Raw genomic sequence first — 20,741 nt, 5'->3', positions numbered from 1 at the left:
AGGGCAAGGTCCGAGATTGCTTTGTAGGTGAGACACAGATCACCTCTGAGCATCTGTATGATACCGAGTAGAGTGATAGTGATTTGAGCCTGTCTGCATAGGACAGATGTTGGAGGCCATGGATTCTCTTTCTGAGGCATTTCTGTGGCCTTTCCAGTTGGTGCAGATGTTTGGAGAGGTACATACCAAATGGGACATTGTACTCAATTATTATCCTAATGAGGGAGGAGTACAGATAAGTAATAACCGCTTTTTATCTGGATGCAATCCCTTTACTTATGAGATGGGGTTTATATTATAGCATCAAAGTTTTATCGGTCTGTTTTTGTTGAAAACTGAAAATAGCGAAGCCACGGAACTTCGAAATCTTACCTAGGGTAAGATTTTGCTTGTCTGTTCCATGGCTTCACTCTTTACTTTACTGTGGCGGGAAGGTTATGGACCGGGTTAAGGTAAGTATGCGAACAGAGGTTACGGACCGGGTTAAGGTAAGTGTGGGAACGGATCGGGGTGAGGTGAGTGTGCGATAGTTAAGGACATTAGGGTTAGGGAGCGAGTAAGGTGAGTGTGCGATAGTTAGGGACTTTAGGGTTAGGGAGTGGGTAGGGTGAGTGTGCGGTAGTTAGGGGCTTTAGGGTTAGGGAGCGGGTAAGGTTTATGTGCAGTAGTTAGGGACTTTAGGGTTAGGGAGCGGGTAAGGTGATTGTGCGGTTGTTAGGGGATTTAGGGTTAGGGTTGGGTTAAGGTGAGTGGATAGATAGTAGTGTAGGGTTAGAATTATGGTTTTGTTAAGTGTAATTGTGTGGTTTATTTATTTTAGTGTGGTTGTGTTGTGTGTATGTGTTTTGGAACAGAAAATGTTTTCCCTGGGAAAAAATTTGCTGTTCCGTGTGTACAATATTTTGTGGTTTAGATATTTTAGGTATGATTAAATAGCGCTCACTATTTATATCGTTTGATAGGGTAATATAAACACATGAAACGAACCAAGTAAAAGACTTTTCTGACCACTGCCACTACAAGATGGTCAAATATGAGATTGTTGTCAACTTGTGTACCCAGGTCTCACCACAGGTTGTGTGCTTAGGGGGTTGCTGTTGATGTGGTAATCAGTAGGGGCCATGTTTTTGCCGAATGGTATGATAATACATTTTTTTGCATTTAACTTAAGGCCATGACTTTGGCACCAGTCATTTGTTGCTGTGAGACCCTCTTGTAGTATGTTAACATCATCTGTGAAGTCAGTGACACCACCCAAGTTACATTCATCTGCAAACTTGGTCAGCCACAGGCATTTTGTCTTTGCCTGGACCTCTGAGAAGTAGCTGCCAAACAGTAGGGGTCCCTGGACAGATCCCTGGGGAACACCACTAATGACAGGTCTGCTGTCGGAGGTAGAGGCACTTATTTTGACCTTGTGAGTCCTATCGGTGAGCCAGTTGGCCACCCACCTGATGAGATACGGATTTATGCCAAGTTGTTTTAGCTTTTCAATGATGCCTGAGTAAGAGATTGTGTCAAAGGCTTTGGCCAAGTCAAGGTAAGCTGTATGTACTGACTTTCCTTCATACAGAGCCTTGGTGATAGTTTCAAAGAAGTCAACCAGGTTCAATGAGCAAGATCTGCCCTTGACGAATCCAAACTAGGTGGGGTGAAGTGCTTGGAGATTCCCTATGTCCTTGTTTATGAGATCCATAATTATATGCTCCACAGCTTTACAGATCAGACTTGTCAAGCTAATGGGGTGGTAGTTTCCAGGGTCAGTAATGGCACCACCTTTGTGCAAGAGGATGACAATGGCAGTTCTCTACTCTGCTGGAATGAAGCCTATACTTAAGCTGTGGTTGAATAGGGTGCTCAATGTTAAAACTCTTTCTTGCTGGAGATGGTGCAGTATACAGTCTAGGATACTATCAGGTCCCATAGAAGCTGTGCTCTTTGCATTGGACAAGGCCTTTAACATTTGATCTATGGAGATATCGGGGATGTTGAGTGGGCCTTTGGGGGGACGGGGGGGGTGAAGTCTGCACAGAACCTATCTGCTAGCAGGTTGTCTAACTCAACAGGATTAGTGTAAGTGGTACCCTTAAGTACTAATTCAGAACAAACCCTGGCTTTGCCATGGAGGTTCCTGACATAATTGAAGAAGGCTTTGTGGTTTCCCTTTGTTTTGGAGGCTAGTTTTGATTCATAATTGGCTTTGGAGGTTTTCACTAGTGATCTAATTTGCTTGTTGATGCTAGGGAGGGAGTTTTTCCAATTGGGAATCTGTGCCTTTTTATCCTTGGGCAACAGTTTGCCTGTTGATAGAGGATGTCCACCAGATAGGTGTGTGTTTCCTTGAGGAGCAGGTTTTAGTTCTTTTGGGTATGGCTGAGTTCATGCAGTTGTACAGGTGCTTGTATGCTGCATTTGCATACTGTTCAGCATAGTTGTCTGCATTCTCTGAGAGAGTGGTAGTGTGAAGCTAGTGATACCCTCCCTTAGGAGGTTGTAGTCAGCTTTTGAGAAGTTTTTTAGCCTGGTTATGGCTGGGGGGCTGGGGGGGGATAGACCAATGATCTGATCTCACCAGGAAAGAACTTACTATGGGAGTTGTGCAGTGGTCATCCATTGAACCAAGTTTCTGTGACTGCACAGATTTTGGCATCTTCCAGTGCAAGGACAGTCTCCAGTGAGTGCATTTTCAGGTTAAGGCTCATAGTGATAAGCAGCATGACCTTCAATTTGCAACAGTCTACCTTTTACAATTGTTACCAAAGGGCTCAGTACACAAGGCATCACCAAACAGAACTTGGATATTAAGTTTTCTGGTGAAAGGTTTTAAATCCAGTATAGTCTGTTCAAAATTGGGTCTGGCTGAGGCTATGAACGTAACCCTTTGAGGAAAAGGTTGTGATGCTTGGCACCACATTGGCAAATGCTTTAGCAACTGCAAATGGACACTACTATTTTTCCTGGTTTCAATGATGTCAAATCCATTTCCAGTGAATTAAAACTTAGAGCTGCTAGATTATAATATTTGGTATTTCTTTTTCAATGTATTTAAAATAGTTTTAATGTATGAAGGGAAATGTACTTCCCTGGGTGTTTACTGCCAATCATTGTCTTGTTCTTCCTGGCATAGCATTGGTTGTTTTCCCTGTTTCAAGTAATTTTATTGTTTCAAATCTCTGAAGTATTATTTGTTCATTATTGGTAGATGGTATAAGTCTTCCTGCTTGTAAATGCTAATCACAGTTTCACTTTTGTTTTTGTGGCACTGGCCGAATTGTTTCTTTTTAATTTTAAGTAATTTCATTGGCTTACTTCTTGGGTATGTGTTACCTTCCTAAGATTTTTATTGACACTGTTTTCAAGTTGTACTATCTTTGCTTACAGATCTGATGATGTCTCACTGATAAAAGCACTTACCTGTGGTTTTAACAATAGAGTATGCATCTAGTGCAACCTGGTTGTTTTTCTTCATTATTGGACTTCTACATTCCAGTACCAGGAGTTTTGCTCACTTTTTTAATTTCTTCTTGTGAAAACATACCCAAGGAGTTAACTATTGAGGCCTGTTTTAATGCATGCTTTTGCAGCAGACGGCCTTTATTAACGTTTGGTCTTGAGGAGCCTGAGAAGAAGTTAAGTTCTTACAAATCTCATACTAAGAATAAACGTATTTGTACTTTTACAGAATACACAGTACTATCTGAAACTATTGTGTCTTTGGTTGCACACACTGGAACATTTTGAGTAAAAATCTTCTTTTTTGTAATATTACACCACTTTGTTCTCTGTACAAGAGCAGCATAAATATAGGAGATCCAGTAGTCCATAGCTATTTTTAAATTAAATAAACTGGGAGTAAATAATATGCCACCCCAAAGAGAACCTGTGGGAATTATAACATCTGTACATTTGTGATCAACAAGATTGACTTTATTCATGGAATTAGGTTTACTTATAAAGAGTTCTTTCTTAGAATGCAGTTGCTGTGGTTTATATAGTTTCATAGGTTGGTACTGGGCTATCTGCCAGAAGGCATATATTAGCCCAGCCACGTTGTGCGGTATTCACCGCCCCTTTGTAGTTCCCTAGACCCTTGTACTAGCAGCTAGTACCCTTGGCCCCTATCTAGTAGTGCTGTTGGTCTGATCCCCGGTGTGAACTTTCTGTTACCCATCCACTCATCAAGGTTCCTCTTGAAGAGTGATAGTGAGGGGCTCTGTCTTATGTAGATCGGGACCCTGTTCCATAGTAAGGGAAGTCTCTGCGAAGGGAATCTATCCCTCCAGCAATATATTGGCTTTTGGTCTGGCTGATATTGGCAACAATAAAAGAAAATATCAACACAGAATTCAAAAGCCTATTGAAGACTATGTGTACAATTATACAATTTAATTTGCTGATCGTATGGAAAAAGTTAATAACAGTATTGTTAGTGTTTTAAAAATTTGTGTTTAATAACAAGATGTTTTTAATGATAGAGATAATATAACTTTTCATGATATTTTATCAAAAAGGAAGCTAACCTGATTTTAAAGTATCAGACTTTGAATCCTAAGGGCCCTAATAATGAACTGAATTGAAAATAATTGGAAGTTTCTAATTACTTACAGTAAACTCTCAGTTAACTGAAACTCAACAACCAGAACTCTCACACAACCAGAAGCTACACTTATCTGCCATCTACCAATCCCCAAGGGTGCTGGTTACCTGAGAGTTTACTGCATTATTATTCTTTTGTAATTGTTTTCAATTGTTTGAATTGATTGTGTTATTTAAATTGGTATTTCTGTGCAATGTTTTGAGTCAGTAGAAGGAATTTTTGCTGAAGCCCTCGAATAGGATAAGTTATGGTACAATAAAATATTTTAACCATAAGGTGGTTTATTTTCTATTATTTTCATTTGCCATGCTTTCATAATAATGAGATCTCAAATTGAATATGTGCAAGATAGTGTACACTGGACCTGCTGTTACGCTTTTATGAAGAAAAAACACGTATGCATACCACCATTTGTAAAGGACCATATTTATTGTGCATTACAATGTAATCATAAAAAAGGCAAAAACATGCAAGCCATCATTGTAAAACAATATATTTATTGTGCTTCACACTCAGTCATGAAAAATAAGTTGTCAGCTGACAAATTTCCACATAAATAGCCATATGTCCTGGTCTCTGCTGAGGGATATGATTATTTATAGGATCAGAAAGAAAATATTGCTGATTTAAAGCATGTAAATTATATGACTATCTTGTTGCTTTTATTGAAATCTTAAATTGGTGCAGCTGAACAGAAGATGTTTAATTTCAATCCTTTTTGTTGAAATATCTCTTTGCTTCAATGCCTTCATAGCAATAACTCTGAAAAAAAAGCACAACATTAGAAAAAGAACAAATTTCATAAGCATACCAGAATCCAATGCTTTTCTTCCAGTTTATAGCTCAAAACAATATTTAAAGTAAATATATTTGTTAAGTCAAAGCTGAATAATACTAGACATCTTGTGAAAGATGTGGCTCATAACACCAGTGACTTGTATGCAGATGATGTTGTTGAAAAAGACAAAAGAAAAATCCCATTAAACAAACCTCATTGTCTGAAAACACAAAACATGAAGTCTATGAAGAACAAAAGCAACCCTCTACCTTAATAACTTTTCCAGGAAAAAAAGAAAAAGCTGATATGTAGCTGTAGAATAAAGCCTGATTTTAGAAGGTGCGATGAAATTTCCATTTTTTAGTTGAAATTATGTACACAGTAACATATTGCTTCAACAGTGCACACAATAACACTGCTTAGAAACAGCTTCAAAGCACTGCTCTGTACCTACACATTTTCATCAAATGAAGCAGTTGTTCAGTCTTATATACATTACTTTCATGAGCAAAACAGGAAATCTGATACTTGACCACAGCTTTGATCTTTGTCCTGAAGTAGTGCTTGCATGAGTGTATCAACTTCATAGATTCAAAGATTCATAGATTCATAGACTGTTACTAGTCTAATGACCCAGGGGGGCATTCTAATCCTAGCCAAGTTTTCACAAAAGAATAATGATGTCCTGTATCCAAGTGGGACATTGAGGGCCAGGAATTTTTAAGCTACCTCTGTCCATAAGGGACATGGGTGCCAGGCCTGATGTAAATTTCTTATTCCCCATCCACTGATCTAGGTTGCACTTAAATTGGGTAATATACAAACTCAGCTTGGATGAGAAGTCTGTTCCATAGGAGGGACAGTCTCTGGTATACATAGCTGCCTCTCCAGCATGTTCTGTTTAAGTCACAGACTTAAGGAAGTCATTTCAGTGAGTAGTCTGTATAAAACTTGCTGAGTAGCAGCCTAATTTGCATACACTTGCCTAATACTCTTACACCTGAAATAAAACATTTCCAATTACAAAAATTTGCATGGTTTTGTAAGCTCAAGTGCAATTATGCACAACTTTTCAAATGTATGACAAAAACCAACGTCACAATGAATAAATGGCTGTTCCCAATTTCCTTCCTATATGCCTTTCTAGACATTTTTTGCTAAATTTTCCAGCTTAGAACACTTTAAAAGAAATTGTGATTCACATGCCTTACAAACTGCATAAAGAAAATTGAGCTGGTTAAACTCCAGTATCTAGACAAACTAATCACAAAATTAGGATCGCCAAATTTCTCCAATTGAAAGTTAAATTTCTGTTATGGTAGCTTGTAGAAGTTGTACAATTCTTGTGCCAGTGAGTGATACCTTGCTTGTTCCAGTATTAGTCCTGGTGCAGAAGTAGTAAACTCCAAACCACCCCAATGCTAATGACATAAAGCTTGCAGAGGCCAAGAAACACATTCTGCTTCCCTTTCTAGATTGCTGTGCCTTACCAACTTAGTTAAATAATTGTTAGGGATATACGTCACAACAAATGCAGTATTAGTTCTGACTTTGATTTAGGAATAAAAAAATGGGAGCAGATCATCCCAATATAGTCACATTATTCATTACTCTCTCTGTTTGATCTTTTCTTATGTCTAAGTCAACAACATCATCATGGTGTTATGAATCAGACTAATAAGAAGACATCCTGCAGATGTCAGAATTTGACTACTGAAATATTATTGCAGTCAGAGAGCATTATTTATGAAGAAACAGTACATCGGAGCAGATCATGTCCATTCATCCATCCATCCATCCATCCACAACTTCTTTTTTCCCAATTTTGCACATGAAGTTGGGGTGTGACTTCAAAAGTAACAATTATCTAGAGCCAAGGTTTACACCACTAGATGGCTATCCCTGCCATGGTAGTTCTTTCAAACCACACACTCATACACATGCTCACACCTATGGCCAGTTTAGAGTATCCAATCCAACCGACTGCAATGTCTTTGGAATGTGGGAGGAAAATGGAGCACCTGGAGAAAACTCACACAAACACAGTGAGGACATGCAGACTTGGCACAGAAGGTACCCCAGCTGAGAACTGAACTGAGGAACTCTTGCTGTTAGGTGATATCACTATCTGCTGCACAATTGTGCCACACTAGCAGATCATTTATGTGCATCTATTTATTTATTTACAGCTGGGTAAGCTTGACTAAATGGCTTTCTAAGTCATGAACAGTTACAGTAGAAAACGTGAAAAAAATTAGTCAATTACAGTGGTAACATTAATAAAGGAAAAATAACGAATATAGTAAAGATTCAAATACAGTCTCAGTCACCATCTTGTGGACAAACATGTTTAGTAATAACACTAACAACAGAGATCTTCCTGAATTGTAATGAAGTGCATGGAACACTGTGATTACTTTCCAAAACTAAATGTATTCCTGGTTCAGTGCTACTCTAGTACGAGATCTCACCTTAACAATGCTTAGAAAAATTGATAAGCACCCCTATGCACTGTTAAGATCGTGTCTGACAATAAAAATTAACAGCACCAGTCAGTAAACAGCAGCAGGACATAAATCAGCTTCATATCAACTCCATTTTTGCCTGCTGTTGACTACATAATGGCTTCCACTTTGACTCAAACTCCTTCCCTTACACAGGGAATATGCAATGACATAAACCACTTCTCCACTGCTTTACCAGCTTTCAAAGCTGGCACAACACATTACATTGTTTTAATTGTTTTAAATTTCTGAACATAGAAGTACATGGAGTAGATAAATACATTGACTACCAGAAATTATGATAGGATCTCTGATTGTAACATAATATTATGTGTTCTCAATATGGATGCCAAGATTCACCTCAGCATCCATGTCTCCTACACATAATATGGACTTTATGATTGGAACCTGATCAAAATCCTTTACATTTAAATGATTCTTGATTAATGTAGTCATTTATAATATAATAAAGGGAAGGTAGGCTTGAAAAGGAAGCATATGACATGGGCTGCATATGTATACATGTAGACAGGAATGTTCTTTCAGATTCCGGAACTAAGTATGGAGAATGAATGCCTTGTGCTTGGAAGGGACGTTCAGGGAGTGTTTAAAGTATGACAGGTTACAGGTGAGCAGTGTCAAAATCTTGAGAAGGTTTTAAGATGAAGTAACTTTAATGGGGATGGACAGTGCTTCATATTTAACAACTTAGAAGATGAGTAGCAGTTAGCTGTTTGACTTGGAGGACATGTATAAAAAATAAAGCCTTTCCAAGGGAGCAGAAGTGATAGTTTCCTTTCACTTTCTTCTAGTTGATGCCAACTTGTATTGAAAGAAAGAGGAAGACGTTGTAACTAGAAGTCCAGATGGCAGAGATTGAAGGACAATTCACTTGCCAAATAGGATCTCCCTTCTTTTCCAAGGACATCTTGAACATTAATGATTTTAGTGTATGCTCCATTTCACTGATTAACTTGAGGACAAAGAGTAAAAGGGAGTGATGGGTCCATCCAGATACTAAGGTACTTGAAACAGGGAACCTATTCATTGATAAGACCAGAAGAAGCAGACACTGTTGTGCATGGGAATTGATAGAAGTTTGGCTGTGTAGAGATACCAAAGAGCATGGTTTGAATTTTCTCAAAGTAAATGCGTAATCATTTGTTAAAGAACTAGGTTTTAAAAATAAAACATTATGTTTAGTTTATATGCCAACAACGACTATGGCAGTGAAACAACCATGGACCACTCGAAGTTCATAAACAATAAAACGTTTATTGTAGCAGAAACACGGTAAACACTTTCACTGTGTGCTTCATCAGACCAATGGTTTTACTGTTACAACATACAGAACTGTTTTCTCAACCTTCTTACGAGAACCATACACATAGTTCATTTGACTAGCACATTTACACAACTGCCTGTATATCTAATAATCTTGAAATTGCATTGCTTGCCACTGTTGCACATCGTTAACATCATACAAACACAGTGCCCACCAGTGCACGGCCTCACCCACCGTGTTTGCTGGATTGTAAGCAATGCGTAACATTTTCAAATGTTGCAAAACCAAAATGTGTGCACTCTTAGTAAGCACAAGATGTGCAATAGGTGGAAAAACATCAGGATATAAAATGCAATTCACAGGAAATGCTCACTATACATCGAGCTTGAGCTATGGCAGGCATGCCAGGAGTTGCAGGTGAAGGTGTGTGCTTTCAGGCACAGAGGTGGTGTACCCAGGAGTCCAAAGTTTTTGTTGGACTCCTAGTTAAGGAGCATGGTCCCTGGTTGCTACAGCAGGACTATTCAGGCTCAAAATAATCGTCTGAAGCCTGGAATAGTATTGGCAGGGCTTTAACCAGTACTCACTGGTGAGCAATGCAGACATCACTGTGATGACCTCTGGATGAGGGTGCAGGATAGCCTTGACCATTGAATTAGGAATTTAATACAGGGAAAACCCCACAGATGTGTAAGTATCAATTTCAGTGAGTAATTTTTAGAGTTAAAAGCTGAATATAGTCAAGACTGGTATTCATAATGGTGCTCTGTTCTCCTCTGTTCTTTTCCACAGTTGCTTCACAGGAAGCCTCAAATGTTACATCTTATGCCATACATTTGTTAAGAATGTGAGAAGCATGTGGAATGCATGCATCATAATAGTACTATCTAAATAGTATTTTAATAATAATAATAATTTGTCTAGTAATTTAGTAGCATTAAAAGTTAAGGGCTGCTTAGCTAGTATTTAATACAGTTGTATCAAACTGAGCATGCATATCCCAACTGTAAAATAAACTATCATGCTTTAGTCTGTAGCACAAAGCAAATAACAATGAGCATGCATCTTTAAACTGTAAAAGGTTCAAAAACCACACTTCCCAAATATACAAAACTGTTAGGTTTCCATCATTATTGGAATGTAACTTCATAACTCTATACCAGTGGGGCAATGACCTTCTATAAACGGTAATCAGTATAATTGGAACATGCATATGTGCAGTCTGTACTATAGTGTGCCTCTCTTATGAACTGGGTAGTCTGAAAAGTAAGTAAAAAACTTTTTAGGAGTTTGTAGCATTAAAAGTAAAGGTAACAGAATAGAGTCAAATAACTGTATCAATGCTTTGTAACTCACATATGAAGTTACTAATGTTCTCTCATTATTTTCTCACCCAAACCCATTTTTCTCTCTCTTTTTGTTTAAATTTTTTATTTATTTTTTTTGTTTTTCCCACAGCACAGTGGGATGGGGCTGTCACAAGGGATCCACGTGCCCCCACTCCACTGGCAAAAGCACTGCTGCCCAGCACATCTGATACACAACCTAGTAGTGCCCCATCTGCTGTCCTTACACTACCCAGCCCCTCAAGTAGTTCTGCCCCAGGGGAGAGGCCTGTGACTCTCTCCAGGAGCAGTGGCAGAGTGGTGAGTTTATCACCCGACAGGAACTGCCAGGGATGGTTCATAGGATTGTGGCTGCACTGTGGGTGCATGCGTATGCCAGATGCAGTGCCTGCTCTCCATCCTTGTGTAGAGCACTCATAGGAGACACAGATGTTGAGCATTGCAGCAGTGCTCAGTGAGGTGACAGTGGTGACAGTCCATTGGGTGAGGACTAGAGTCTCACTGTCAGCCTCCTCAATGTGCATGGGACCTGAATTTCCAACCCTCTCCCCAACCATGATGTTCACTCACAGCTTGTGTCTTTCACCATCCCTGCCTCTTGTCTTGTTTGTCTTGTCTTTCTGAAATTGCTTCCTCACCTGCCCTACTTACCTCACCCAGACATTTCTACAGCGCTTCCCCAACATAACTCTCTCATAAAAAAAATGGGCACTTGTCCCACAAGAAAAAAATTGCCCCATACATAGCTGTTCATTTTGCACGTATCTTCATGACACATAATTTAGTCCAATTCCGTATACAACAGATTGTGTTGTCACTCATCTCTCCAGAGGTGACAGTCCAAATTCAGCTAAATTTTTGTATATATTTTCATGTTTTATTCTTAAAGAAATGGATAACTATGGTTCTTTCCTACATCCTTTCTGCACATTCCTTTCCTTCTTTCACTCTTCTTTCAAGAAAGTAAATGGGAAAGACAGGAGACTGGTGAAGTGGGGAGCAACCAGGGGGAAAAACAAAGTGAAAGGAAGGTAAGAATGTGCAGGAAGGATGTAGGAAAGAGCCATACTTATCCATTCCTTCAAGAATAAAACATGAAAACATATGCAAAAATGTAGCTGAATTTGGACTGTCAGCTGCAGAGATGGGGTGACCACAACACAATCTGTTGTATAGGGAATTGGACCAAATCAAGTGTGTCATGAAGACTAGTGCGCGAAATGGAGAGCTATGTATGGGATGATTTTCTTTTTTTTTTTTTTTTTTTGTGGGATAGGTGCCCATTTTTTTTTTTAAGAGAGGAATGTTGGGAAAGGGCTGTAGGAATGTCTGGGTGAGGTATGTTGGGCAAGCGAGGAAGCAATAGCAGACAGCCAAGACAAGCAAGTCAAGAGACAGGGATGATGAAGGATACAAGAGGTGGGTGAACACCATGGTTATGGTGAGGGTTGGGACATCGCGAACCCATGGACTTCAAGTTGCATGACAATGAGAATCAAGTCATCACCCACTGGACTGTCATCACTGTCACCTCATTGCACAGATAGCTGCAGTGCCTGACATATGCATCTCCTTGTGTTATTTAATATAATGATGGAGAGCAGTGTCTCCATCCAGTTTAGGCATGCACCAACTGTGTGGTGCACAATCCCACGCACCAACCCTGGCAGTTCATAGTGGGTAATAACTCACCACCTCTGTCACTGCTCCTGGAGGGCACCAATGGCCTATCCTGTGGGGTAGAACTACCTGAGGGTCCAGGTAGTACAGGGGCAGTAGAGGGCCACTTACCAGATATAATTACTACCAGGTCACTTAGCAGACATGCTGGGCAGTGGTGCTGTAGCAGATGGAGGCGATGCAGGAGGATCCCATAGGACAGGGCTACCCTGCTGTGCTGTGAGAAAAAAAAAAAAAAAAAAAAAGAAGTGAATAGGGCTGGGGTGACAGAAAAAAGGGAGAACATTAGTAACTTAGTTACTTCATACGTGACATACAAAGTATTGATACAATTATTTGCTCTATTCTGTTCCCTCTGCTTTTACGACTACCAACTCCTAGCAAATATTTTGTTTACTTTTAAGACTACCCAGCTCCCAACAGATGCATAGTATACTACAGATTGCAGCAAGTAGTCCTTGATGTATACATACATTGCACATGTGCATGTTCCAGTTATACTGATTACAGTTTACAGCAGGCCAGTGGTGAAACTGCTTTAGACCTCTGATGTTACAATACAATATTGAAGAAAACTTAACAGCATTATATATTTGGGAAGTGTGGATTTTGAAGGCACAATCTATAACTACTCTGTAATACTGAACTGTTGTTTTGGCCTCCTGAGTAATGCATGCATACTTTCTTGTTACATTTGAGAAATGAATGCTCAGTTTGATACAGCTGTATAATTAACCAATAAATGCGTCATAACTTTTAATGCTAAAATAACCCTACTGTTGGGATGCATACATACCACATGCATTTCACATTTGTGCCAATCTAGCAGCATAGGTTCGTACATTCAGTTCTCGGTCTGTGATGGCTGAGGAAAAAACAGAACAGAACAGAATACCATTAAGCATACCAATCCTGACTATATCCAGCTTTTAATTCTTACAAGTAGTCTCTGTAAGTGATACTTGTACATCTGTGGGGTGCCCCCAGTCCTACATTCCTCAATCCAATGGTCGAGGGTATTCATTTTCCTTATCCTGAAGTCTCTGTAGTAATGCTTACATTGTTTGCAAGTGCTTGGGATACTAGTAGCACTGGTCAGAGCCCAGGCCAGACTATTCCATGCCTCTGCTTTGTAATCTGAACCACAATAGTACCTCTGCAAAAGCTTTGGCCCATGTTCCATTCACTAGGAGTTTAACAAACACTTTGGACTCCTGGATATTGCATCTTTGAGCACGGAATCTCAAAACCTCTCCAGGAACACCTACCATGCCTATCATAGATCAAGACCAATGCAGAATTATGTTTTCCTGCCAATTGCATGTATCACACTTACTGGGAGTGCACACTTTCTGGTTATGCAACATTTGAGTTTTACACATTGTTTACCATTATGCAAGAGTTTAAGACCAACAGAGACACTCCAGGGGTAAGGTACCTACAAATCAAAAGAAAATGTCTAGTAAAAGAGAAAAAGTAGGTACTCCACGACTATCGAAGCAAACCAGTCCACTGAATAGGTAGAGAAATAAAACTTTTATTCAGTAAGCGCTTTCACGTCTCCACGGATGCTTCCTCAGACTTCAACTATTAAAACAGCTCACAGTAACTATTTAAATATCAATTTCATTAAGCTGAAAGCCAATAAATCTCTACACATAGAAACACATGACAAAACTGTCAAAAGACCAAAGCTTAACATATTCAGTTGTTATATAAACAACCTAAAAACATTAATAAAACACGTGGAAGGCTCTTAATAAACATCATAAAAAATATATAGAAAATATGTATAAATATGTATGTTGTTTGTGAACATTATTTTAAAAAACATTTAATATAACCTATGATTTATTAAAGTTAAAAAAAAAATAAAAAAAAAAAAAAAAAATATATATATATATATATATATATATATATATATATATATATACACACACATCTAAGACATATACTTAATTGTCAAAAGAAGTGAACAAAAAGTGATGAAAGTTAACATCAAAACTCTAATTCATCTAAAATCAAGAGGTAACCCCTGAATCAAGGCAAAAAGGATGGATGTCAACGTACTAGTGGACGGTCAAGTAGAAAGGGTTTCAAAGAAACCATGTCATTGAGACCATGTCCTTTATCTGCCTGTAATCTAATAATCCACCTGCCTTCTTCCTTCTCTGTATAGTTACTAACATTCCCCAGTCTCTTCATAACATGTATAAGTTCCAAAACCAAGAACTTAAAGGTGTGTGTTGTGTCATGTAACAGAACTTGTTTGGCTAACGCATTAACCTAATTTTCTTTATTAATAGCGTATAAATGCTCCCTTATTCTCTCCGTAAGTGTTCTATTCATCTTGCCCATATAAACACTACTACATTTCTGGCATATAGCTAAATATACCACATTACGTGTCTTACAATCAGCGTAATGATTGAATTCATATCTGATGTATGTGTCTGGATGTTCAAAGTAGTTTTTATTTAACACAAAACCGCATTGATTGCAGTTGTGACAAGAAAAAGTACCTTTTCTAGAAGAAAATAAAGTTGTGGGACCATTCTTCTTATGGCACAACATGCTCTTCAGTGATTTAGTATTCTTATAGCAAAAGCTGGGGTGGAGGCCTGCTAGTGCCTTGATTTTATCATCTAGCTGCAAAATACCCCAATTCTTCTTAATAACCTCTGTTATGCTCTTATTGTTGTTAGTGTATGGAATCACTACTCTTTTTCCTTGACCAATCTTTTTATTATGTATTGTCTGTGGGCCACTACTCCTTCTAATGTATGGTTTACCTGTCTCATCTCATTTCACCTCTTGTAAAGCTATGAGATCTTTCTCATGGTAGCCTCTCTCTATCAAGTCTTTCTGCATATTCTCCATAACTCCTTTAAACACAGCATCCTCACTTGTCAAGCAGGAGCAACGCATAGCTTGGTTTTTAACAATATTTCTATGTATATGCGGGGGGGGGGGGTGCATGCTATCACGATGAAGAGCATTCCTCCTGCACGGTTTCCTATATATCTCTGTGTTAATCAAACCTTCTTCTTTCTTGAGTAACACATCTAGAAACTCTATTTTATATTGGGATCTCTCATCTGTCAGCGTCAGGAAGGTAGTTGTGCCGTTGATGTAAGGGATGAATTCATCTAAAACATCCGAGTCACCCCCCCCCCCCCAGATCAGAAAAAGATCATCTACAAATCTTTTGTAGTATTTTATGTAGAGTACAATTCATGTTCTAATACATAGGTGGACTCCCAATATGCCATCACCAAATTGGCATATGAGTTGGCACATAAAGTGCCCGTCGCCACCCCTGTGGTTTGTAAGTAGTAACTTCCATCATAAACTAAAACATTATTATTCAATACCAAATCTATCAACATGGTGATTCTTATAACATGGTTGTTAGTTAGACCTTTGTGAAGTAAATATAATCTCAAAAAAATCAATCCCAATATTGTTAGGTATACTCGTGAACAAGGATTTGACATCTAATGTGACCATATAATCAGAATCTACCAAAACGTTATTCAAACTACATGTTGCCAAGGTTTCTAAAAATTGTTGTGTATCTCTTAGTATTGAAATGGTGGAGTCTACTATGGGTCTCAGTTGTTTTTCCAGATAAACTGATATGCTTTCAGTCAGCCATCCTTTGCCTGAGACTATAGGTTTAAAGGGTGGATTGTCTAAAATCTTATGTATTTTAGGGAGGCCCCTAAAAGTTGGAACCAATGTTTTTTCTATCAAAAAGTATTTGTAGAGATCATTGCTTATTATACCACACACTAACATCTCATAAAGTTCTGCATGAACATCCTTTATAATTGTATTCAGCTCTGACATCTGTAGGATCGTGTAAGTATTTATATCAAGTAACATTGTGTCCATAGTTTGTTTATAATAACTACTGTCTAATAATACTGTCGCTCCCCCCTTGTCAGCTGGTCATATAATAATGGTGTCATTATGCTGTAAGTCTCTCAATGCTGATCTTTCCTCTTGACTCAAATTATGAAACTCAGGTTTCAACCTCTCTTCACCTTTTGAAAACAACTTAAAAAAGTCATTCATGCAAACTTTTTCAAAGCTATCTATAAGCGGATGTAAATTAGGTGTGAATGTAGAAGGTTTCCTAAACTCACATACACCAGTTTCTCTAACCTTGTCATTATTAAAATGTAAATTCAAAGCCAAATTCCTTGTAAAACATTTCAAATCTACAATCAGATCACTAACATCCACACCCTGTGAGGGAATGATAGACAAGCCCTTATTAATAACAGACACTTCCGTGGAAGTTAACACATACTGAGATAAATTTATTACCAGGTTTTGTGTGCTGGTTTCAGTGTCTTCCTCTGAAACTCTAATTGTTCGCTTGATGTTTTGCGTTTCTTGCCCTTGTACTGTGGGCTCCAAGTCTGTTGTTTGGGCACATGAAACGGTAACGGAAAAGGAAGGCTCAAATTGTCTTTATTAGATTGATCCGAAGTGTCAGGCGAATGAAAGAAAACCTTTTTCTGCACAACTGGTTCAGAACTTGCTGGTGGTATCCCAACATTGTTATAGGTTCATAGGTTCATAGGTTTATACTAGGCTATCTGCCCAAGGGCATTTATAAGCCTAGCCCATAGTTATGTGGCTTTCGCCACCCCTTTAGTTTGAATAAAAACTATGCCTATCATTTTGCTGTGCCTCTGTCAAGCAGTGACGCTGAAGTAATCCCTGGGGTATATCTGCAATCTCCCATCCATTGGTCAAGATTCCTCTTGAACAAGACCAGAGAGGTGCTCTGCCTCACATGTACCGGGATTTTGTTCCACAGCATAGGGAGTCTCTGGGTGATGAATCTGTCCCTCCAGCACGTTCTATTTATAACCGTGTCAAGGTTTAAGTCTCCGCCCTTGTGGTTCTGAGGGATCTAGATTTTTGAGGTGAAGCATATTCATCAAATCTGGGTTTGACATGGCCTTATATGTCAGGCACAGGTCACCTCTGAGCAAGCGGTATGAGACTGAATAGAGCTGGAGTTCTTTCAGTCGGGCAGCATAAGACATATTTTTGAGACCCTTTATCCTTTTGGTGAGGTACTTTTGGGGCCTTTCAAGCTGCAGCAGGTGTCTGGTCAGATACATTCGAGCGGGGCATTGTACTCAATCATAGGTCTAATAAGTGATGAGTACAGGGGACGATGACCTCCCTTGATCTAGATGTGAATCCCTTCATGATCAGGTGGGTGATATAGAAGGTTTTCCTAACTACTTTAGCAACATGAGTGTCAAGCGAAGGCTACTGTCAACCTGGGTCCCCAGATCTCTGATGACTTTTCTGTGCTCAGTGGATTGCCACCTATATGGTAGCTAGGGGTAGCCTTGTTTTTCCCAAAGGGTATGACTATGCATTTTTTGGCGTTTAACTTCAGGCCGTGGCTCTGGCACCAGTTATCCATTTCTGTGAGGCCCTTCTGGAGGATATCTGTGTCAGATGTGTTTTCGACTATGGCCCAGTTTGCAGTCATCTGCAAACTTTGTCAGCCATAACCCTCCTGTGTTTGCTTGTACTTCAGAAAAGTAGATGCCGAACAAGAGTGGACCCAGGACTGAGCCCTGTGGGACACCACTTGTGACAGGCTTTGAGTCTGACATGGCTCCAGCAACTCTGACCCTGTGGGTTCTGTCACTTAGCCAGTTTGCAACCCATCTTGTGATGTATGGGTTTACATTCAAGCTGATGAGTTTTTCGATGATACCTGAGTGGGGTATTGTGTGAAGGCCTTTGCCAGGTCGAGGTAGGCTGTATGGACTGCCTTTCCTCATCAATGGCCTTGGTGACTGTCTCGAAAAAGTCAACCAAGTTTAAGAGGCAGGATCTGCCTTTGACAAAGCCAAACTGAGTTGGATCCAAAGTCTGCAAGTTCCCTATGTCTTTATTTATGAGTTCCATTATGATCCTCTCCATGGCTTTGCAGATAAGGCTTGTCAAGCTAATGGGGCGGTAATTTCCAGGGTCTGTGGAGGCACCGCCCTTATGAAGTGGGACCACAGTCGCCGTCGCCACTCCTTGGAGTGCGTATCCTGAGGTGAGGCTAAGATTAAACAGCTGTCCTAACTGTGGGTTTAATTCCTCATTGAGTTCATGAAGCACACAGCCGGGGACACCATCCGGTCCCATGGATGCTGTGTCTTTTGCCTTAGTGAGGGCAGTTCTCACCTGGGCGTTGGAGATGTTTGGGGCGCTACAATCCTCTGGAATAGATATCTCTCCTTTTGGGGGGGGAGAAGTTTGCACTGAACCTGTCAGCCAGTATGTTGGCAATGTGTGTAGGTTCAGTAATTTTCACATCATTTTGAACTAATTCTGAGCATATCTGGGAGTTTCCTCCTAGGTTTCTAACATAGCTAAACAAGGCCTTATGATTCTCTTTAGAGTCCTTGGCGATTTTTCTCTCAAAATTTGCCTTGGATGATTTTATGAGAGCTCTTAGTTTTTTACTTATAATGATCAAAGGTGTCTTACCTTTCAAGGATTTTGCTCTATCTTGTAGTAGCTTCCTCCTTTTGTTGTAGAGCTTGTTTATGGCTGGGGTCCACCAGACTGGACGCTTGCCTTTGGTACAGAGAGTCTTAGTTTTGTTTGGGATTGCCTGATCCATGCAGTCCTGTAGGTGCTGGTAGAAGGCATTTGTAAGTGATTCAGTGGTTTGAGTAATGTTTACCACTGGCTCAGGGGCCTTAAAGGAGACCACACTAGTTTTTAGAAGTGTGAAATCGGCTTTTGAGAAGTTTTTCACTGTGGTCTTTTTGTTTCAGGTGGGGCGGGATGAGGACCTCCAGCGAGATTAGTTTATGATCTGATCTCACCAGTGAGGGGTATACTTCGGTGTTGAACATTTTGATCCCATGTTCGTGATGATGAGATCAAGTATGTTTTCTCCTCTTGTGGGGATGGTGACTAGTTGTTCCATGGCATTTGAGTTTATGAACTCCAGGAATCTTTGGGTTAGAGTGTTCGGGCTTGAGTAGTGTTCCCAGTCTATATTAGGGTAGTTAAAGTCACCTAGTATGATGGTGTTTGGAGATACATTTATCCCTCCAATGTTTTCAGGAAGGCCATGTGAGGTTCCTGAGTTTGAGAGGGTGGCCTGTAACATGCTACAAATTGCAGAGCAGTCTTGCCTATGGTTAATTGCACCTGGATGGTCTCCGATGCATCATGCGTTGCCACCAACCTTGAGGTGTGGGTGTCCTTTATGAATATGGACACCCCTCCTTTCTTGGTGTTGGCCGGATTTTGGGGCGGAACGCATGATGTGAGGTGAAACCTGTTAGTGCTGGGGTGCTCTCAGGAGCCTTGAACCAGGTTTCTGTCACAGCACAGACATCGATGTTCTCCATATTGAGAAGGGCCTCGAGCGTGCATCTTGAGATTGAGACTTCTGGCATTGAGCAGCATTACCCTTAGTTTTTTCCTTTTGGTGTTCTAGGGTGGTAGGTTTAGAATTTGAGCCTTGCCTAAAAAGGCACTATGGGGTGGCAAGAGCCTTTGCCAATATCCGGAAGCCCAGGGTGACAGGTGCAAGCCATCCCTTGCGGCAGCGTGGCTTGTCCAGCATGTCATCCCAGGCAGACAGACATTGGATCCCCTTTGAATGACACCAGAATTTAAGCCAATTATTAAAGCTGATCATCTTATCACTGTATTGTGGCATCATTCTAGGTGAAGGTAGGATACTGCTCAAGGTCAGGGTCATACCTGCCTGGGCTACATAATCAGAGAGCTCCTCGATGTCCCTTTTCATGTAGTCCAAGGAGGTACGTCTCAGGTCGTTGACACCAGCGTGGACAATGACTGAGTCGTACTTGTACCTGCTGTTGAGAGACCTGAGTGCTTGCGTTATGTGGCGGATTCTAGCGCCTGACAGGCAGCTTACTGTGACCTTCTCTTTACTCAGTCTGGTGAGTGGGACGTCAGTGTGTCTGACTATGGAATCACCAACACAGTATCTAACAATGCACATTCCTCTTCTTGTCAGCAAACAACAATCCTCTCAGGTGGAAGTGAGTTTAAACTGCCGGAAATAGTAGGGGCCGAAGAGGTGAGGCACTCTGACGTAGTATGTGGAATATCAGATGTAACAACATCCCTTGGCCGGGTGGATTCCCTCCGCCAAGAAAAAATATTCCCACGTGAGAAATCAAGGCAATCCCTTTCAATCTTCTTCTTTTTAGCTTGCAACAGTATGTTATCAATAGATGAAAGTGAGGTCGCTACATCTGCAAAAAACTCTTCTAACTGGGTATGGGTTAACAACGAAGTTAAACGCTGCTCCAAAAATTGAGCTTCATTACTCAGTTCATCTTAAATGGTGTTATACTGTTGTATTAGAAGTCTCATATACCCATTACTTGTTTCTAAATTGAGTTTCTGACACTCTGAAAGCAGATGAGGATATGTGGAGCCAAAAGTCGGCATCTTCAGAATACGATGGCCCCTGGGAACTATCTTAAAAGAAAGACAAGCTTCCATGTGCTTTTTTGCCATT

The 20,741-nt window shown here is 40.0% G+C and overlaps 1 protein-coding gene across 2 annotated transcripts in view; it reads right to left on the bottom strand.

Annotated features, from left to right (window-relative positions):
* Window positions 1-5,007: 5,007 nt before the first annotated feature.
* Window positions 5,008-20,741, bottom strand: part of FABP2 (fatty acid binding protein 2) — a 286,606-nt gene continuing 270,872 nt past the window's right edge. Inside the window, exons 4-5 of one of the 2 annotated variants that reach the window (XM_044061651.1) lie at window positions 12,987-13,055; window positions 5,008-5,359 (exon numbers count right to left, since the gene is read on the bottom strand). In XM_044061651.1, coding sequence (XP_043917586.1) covers window positions 13,035-13,055 — 21 coding nt within the window. In that variant the 3' untranslated portion in view covers window positions 5,008-5,359; window positions 12,987-13,034. The remainder of the gene's footprint in view (window positions 5,360-12,986; window positions 13,056-20,741) is intronic. The other variant, XM_044061650.1, reaches the window with a different exon arrangement.

The sequence above is a fragment of the Protopterus annectens genome, chromosome 2.part0 (assembly GCF_019279795.1).
Source record: "Protopterus annectens isolate FY-2018-M chromosome 2.part0, PAN1.0, whole genome shotgun sequence".
Lineage (NCBI taxonomy): Eukaryota > Metazoa > Chordata > Ceratodontiformes > Protopteridae > Protopterus > Protopterus annectens.
This window is presented reverse-complemented; position numbering and strand designations above follow the sequence as displayed.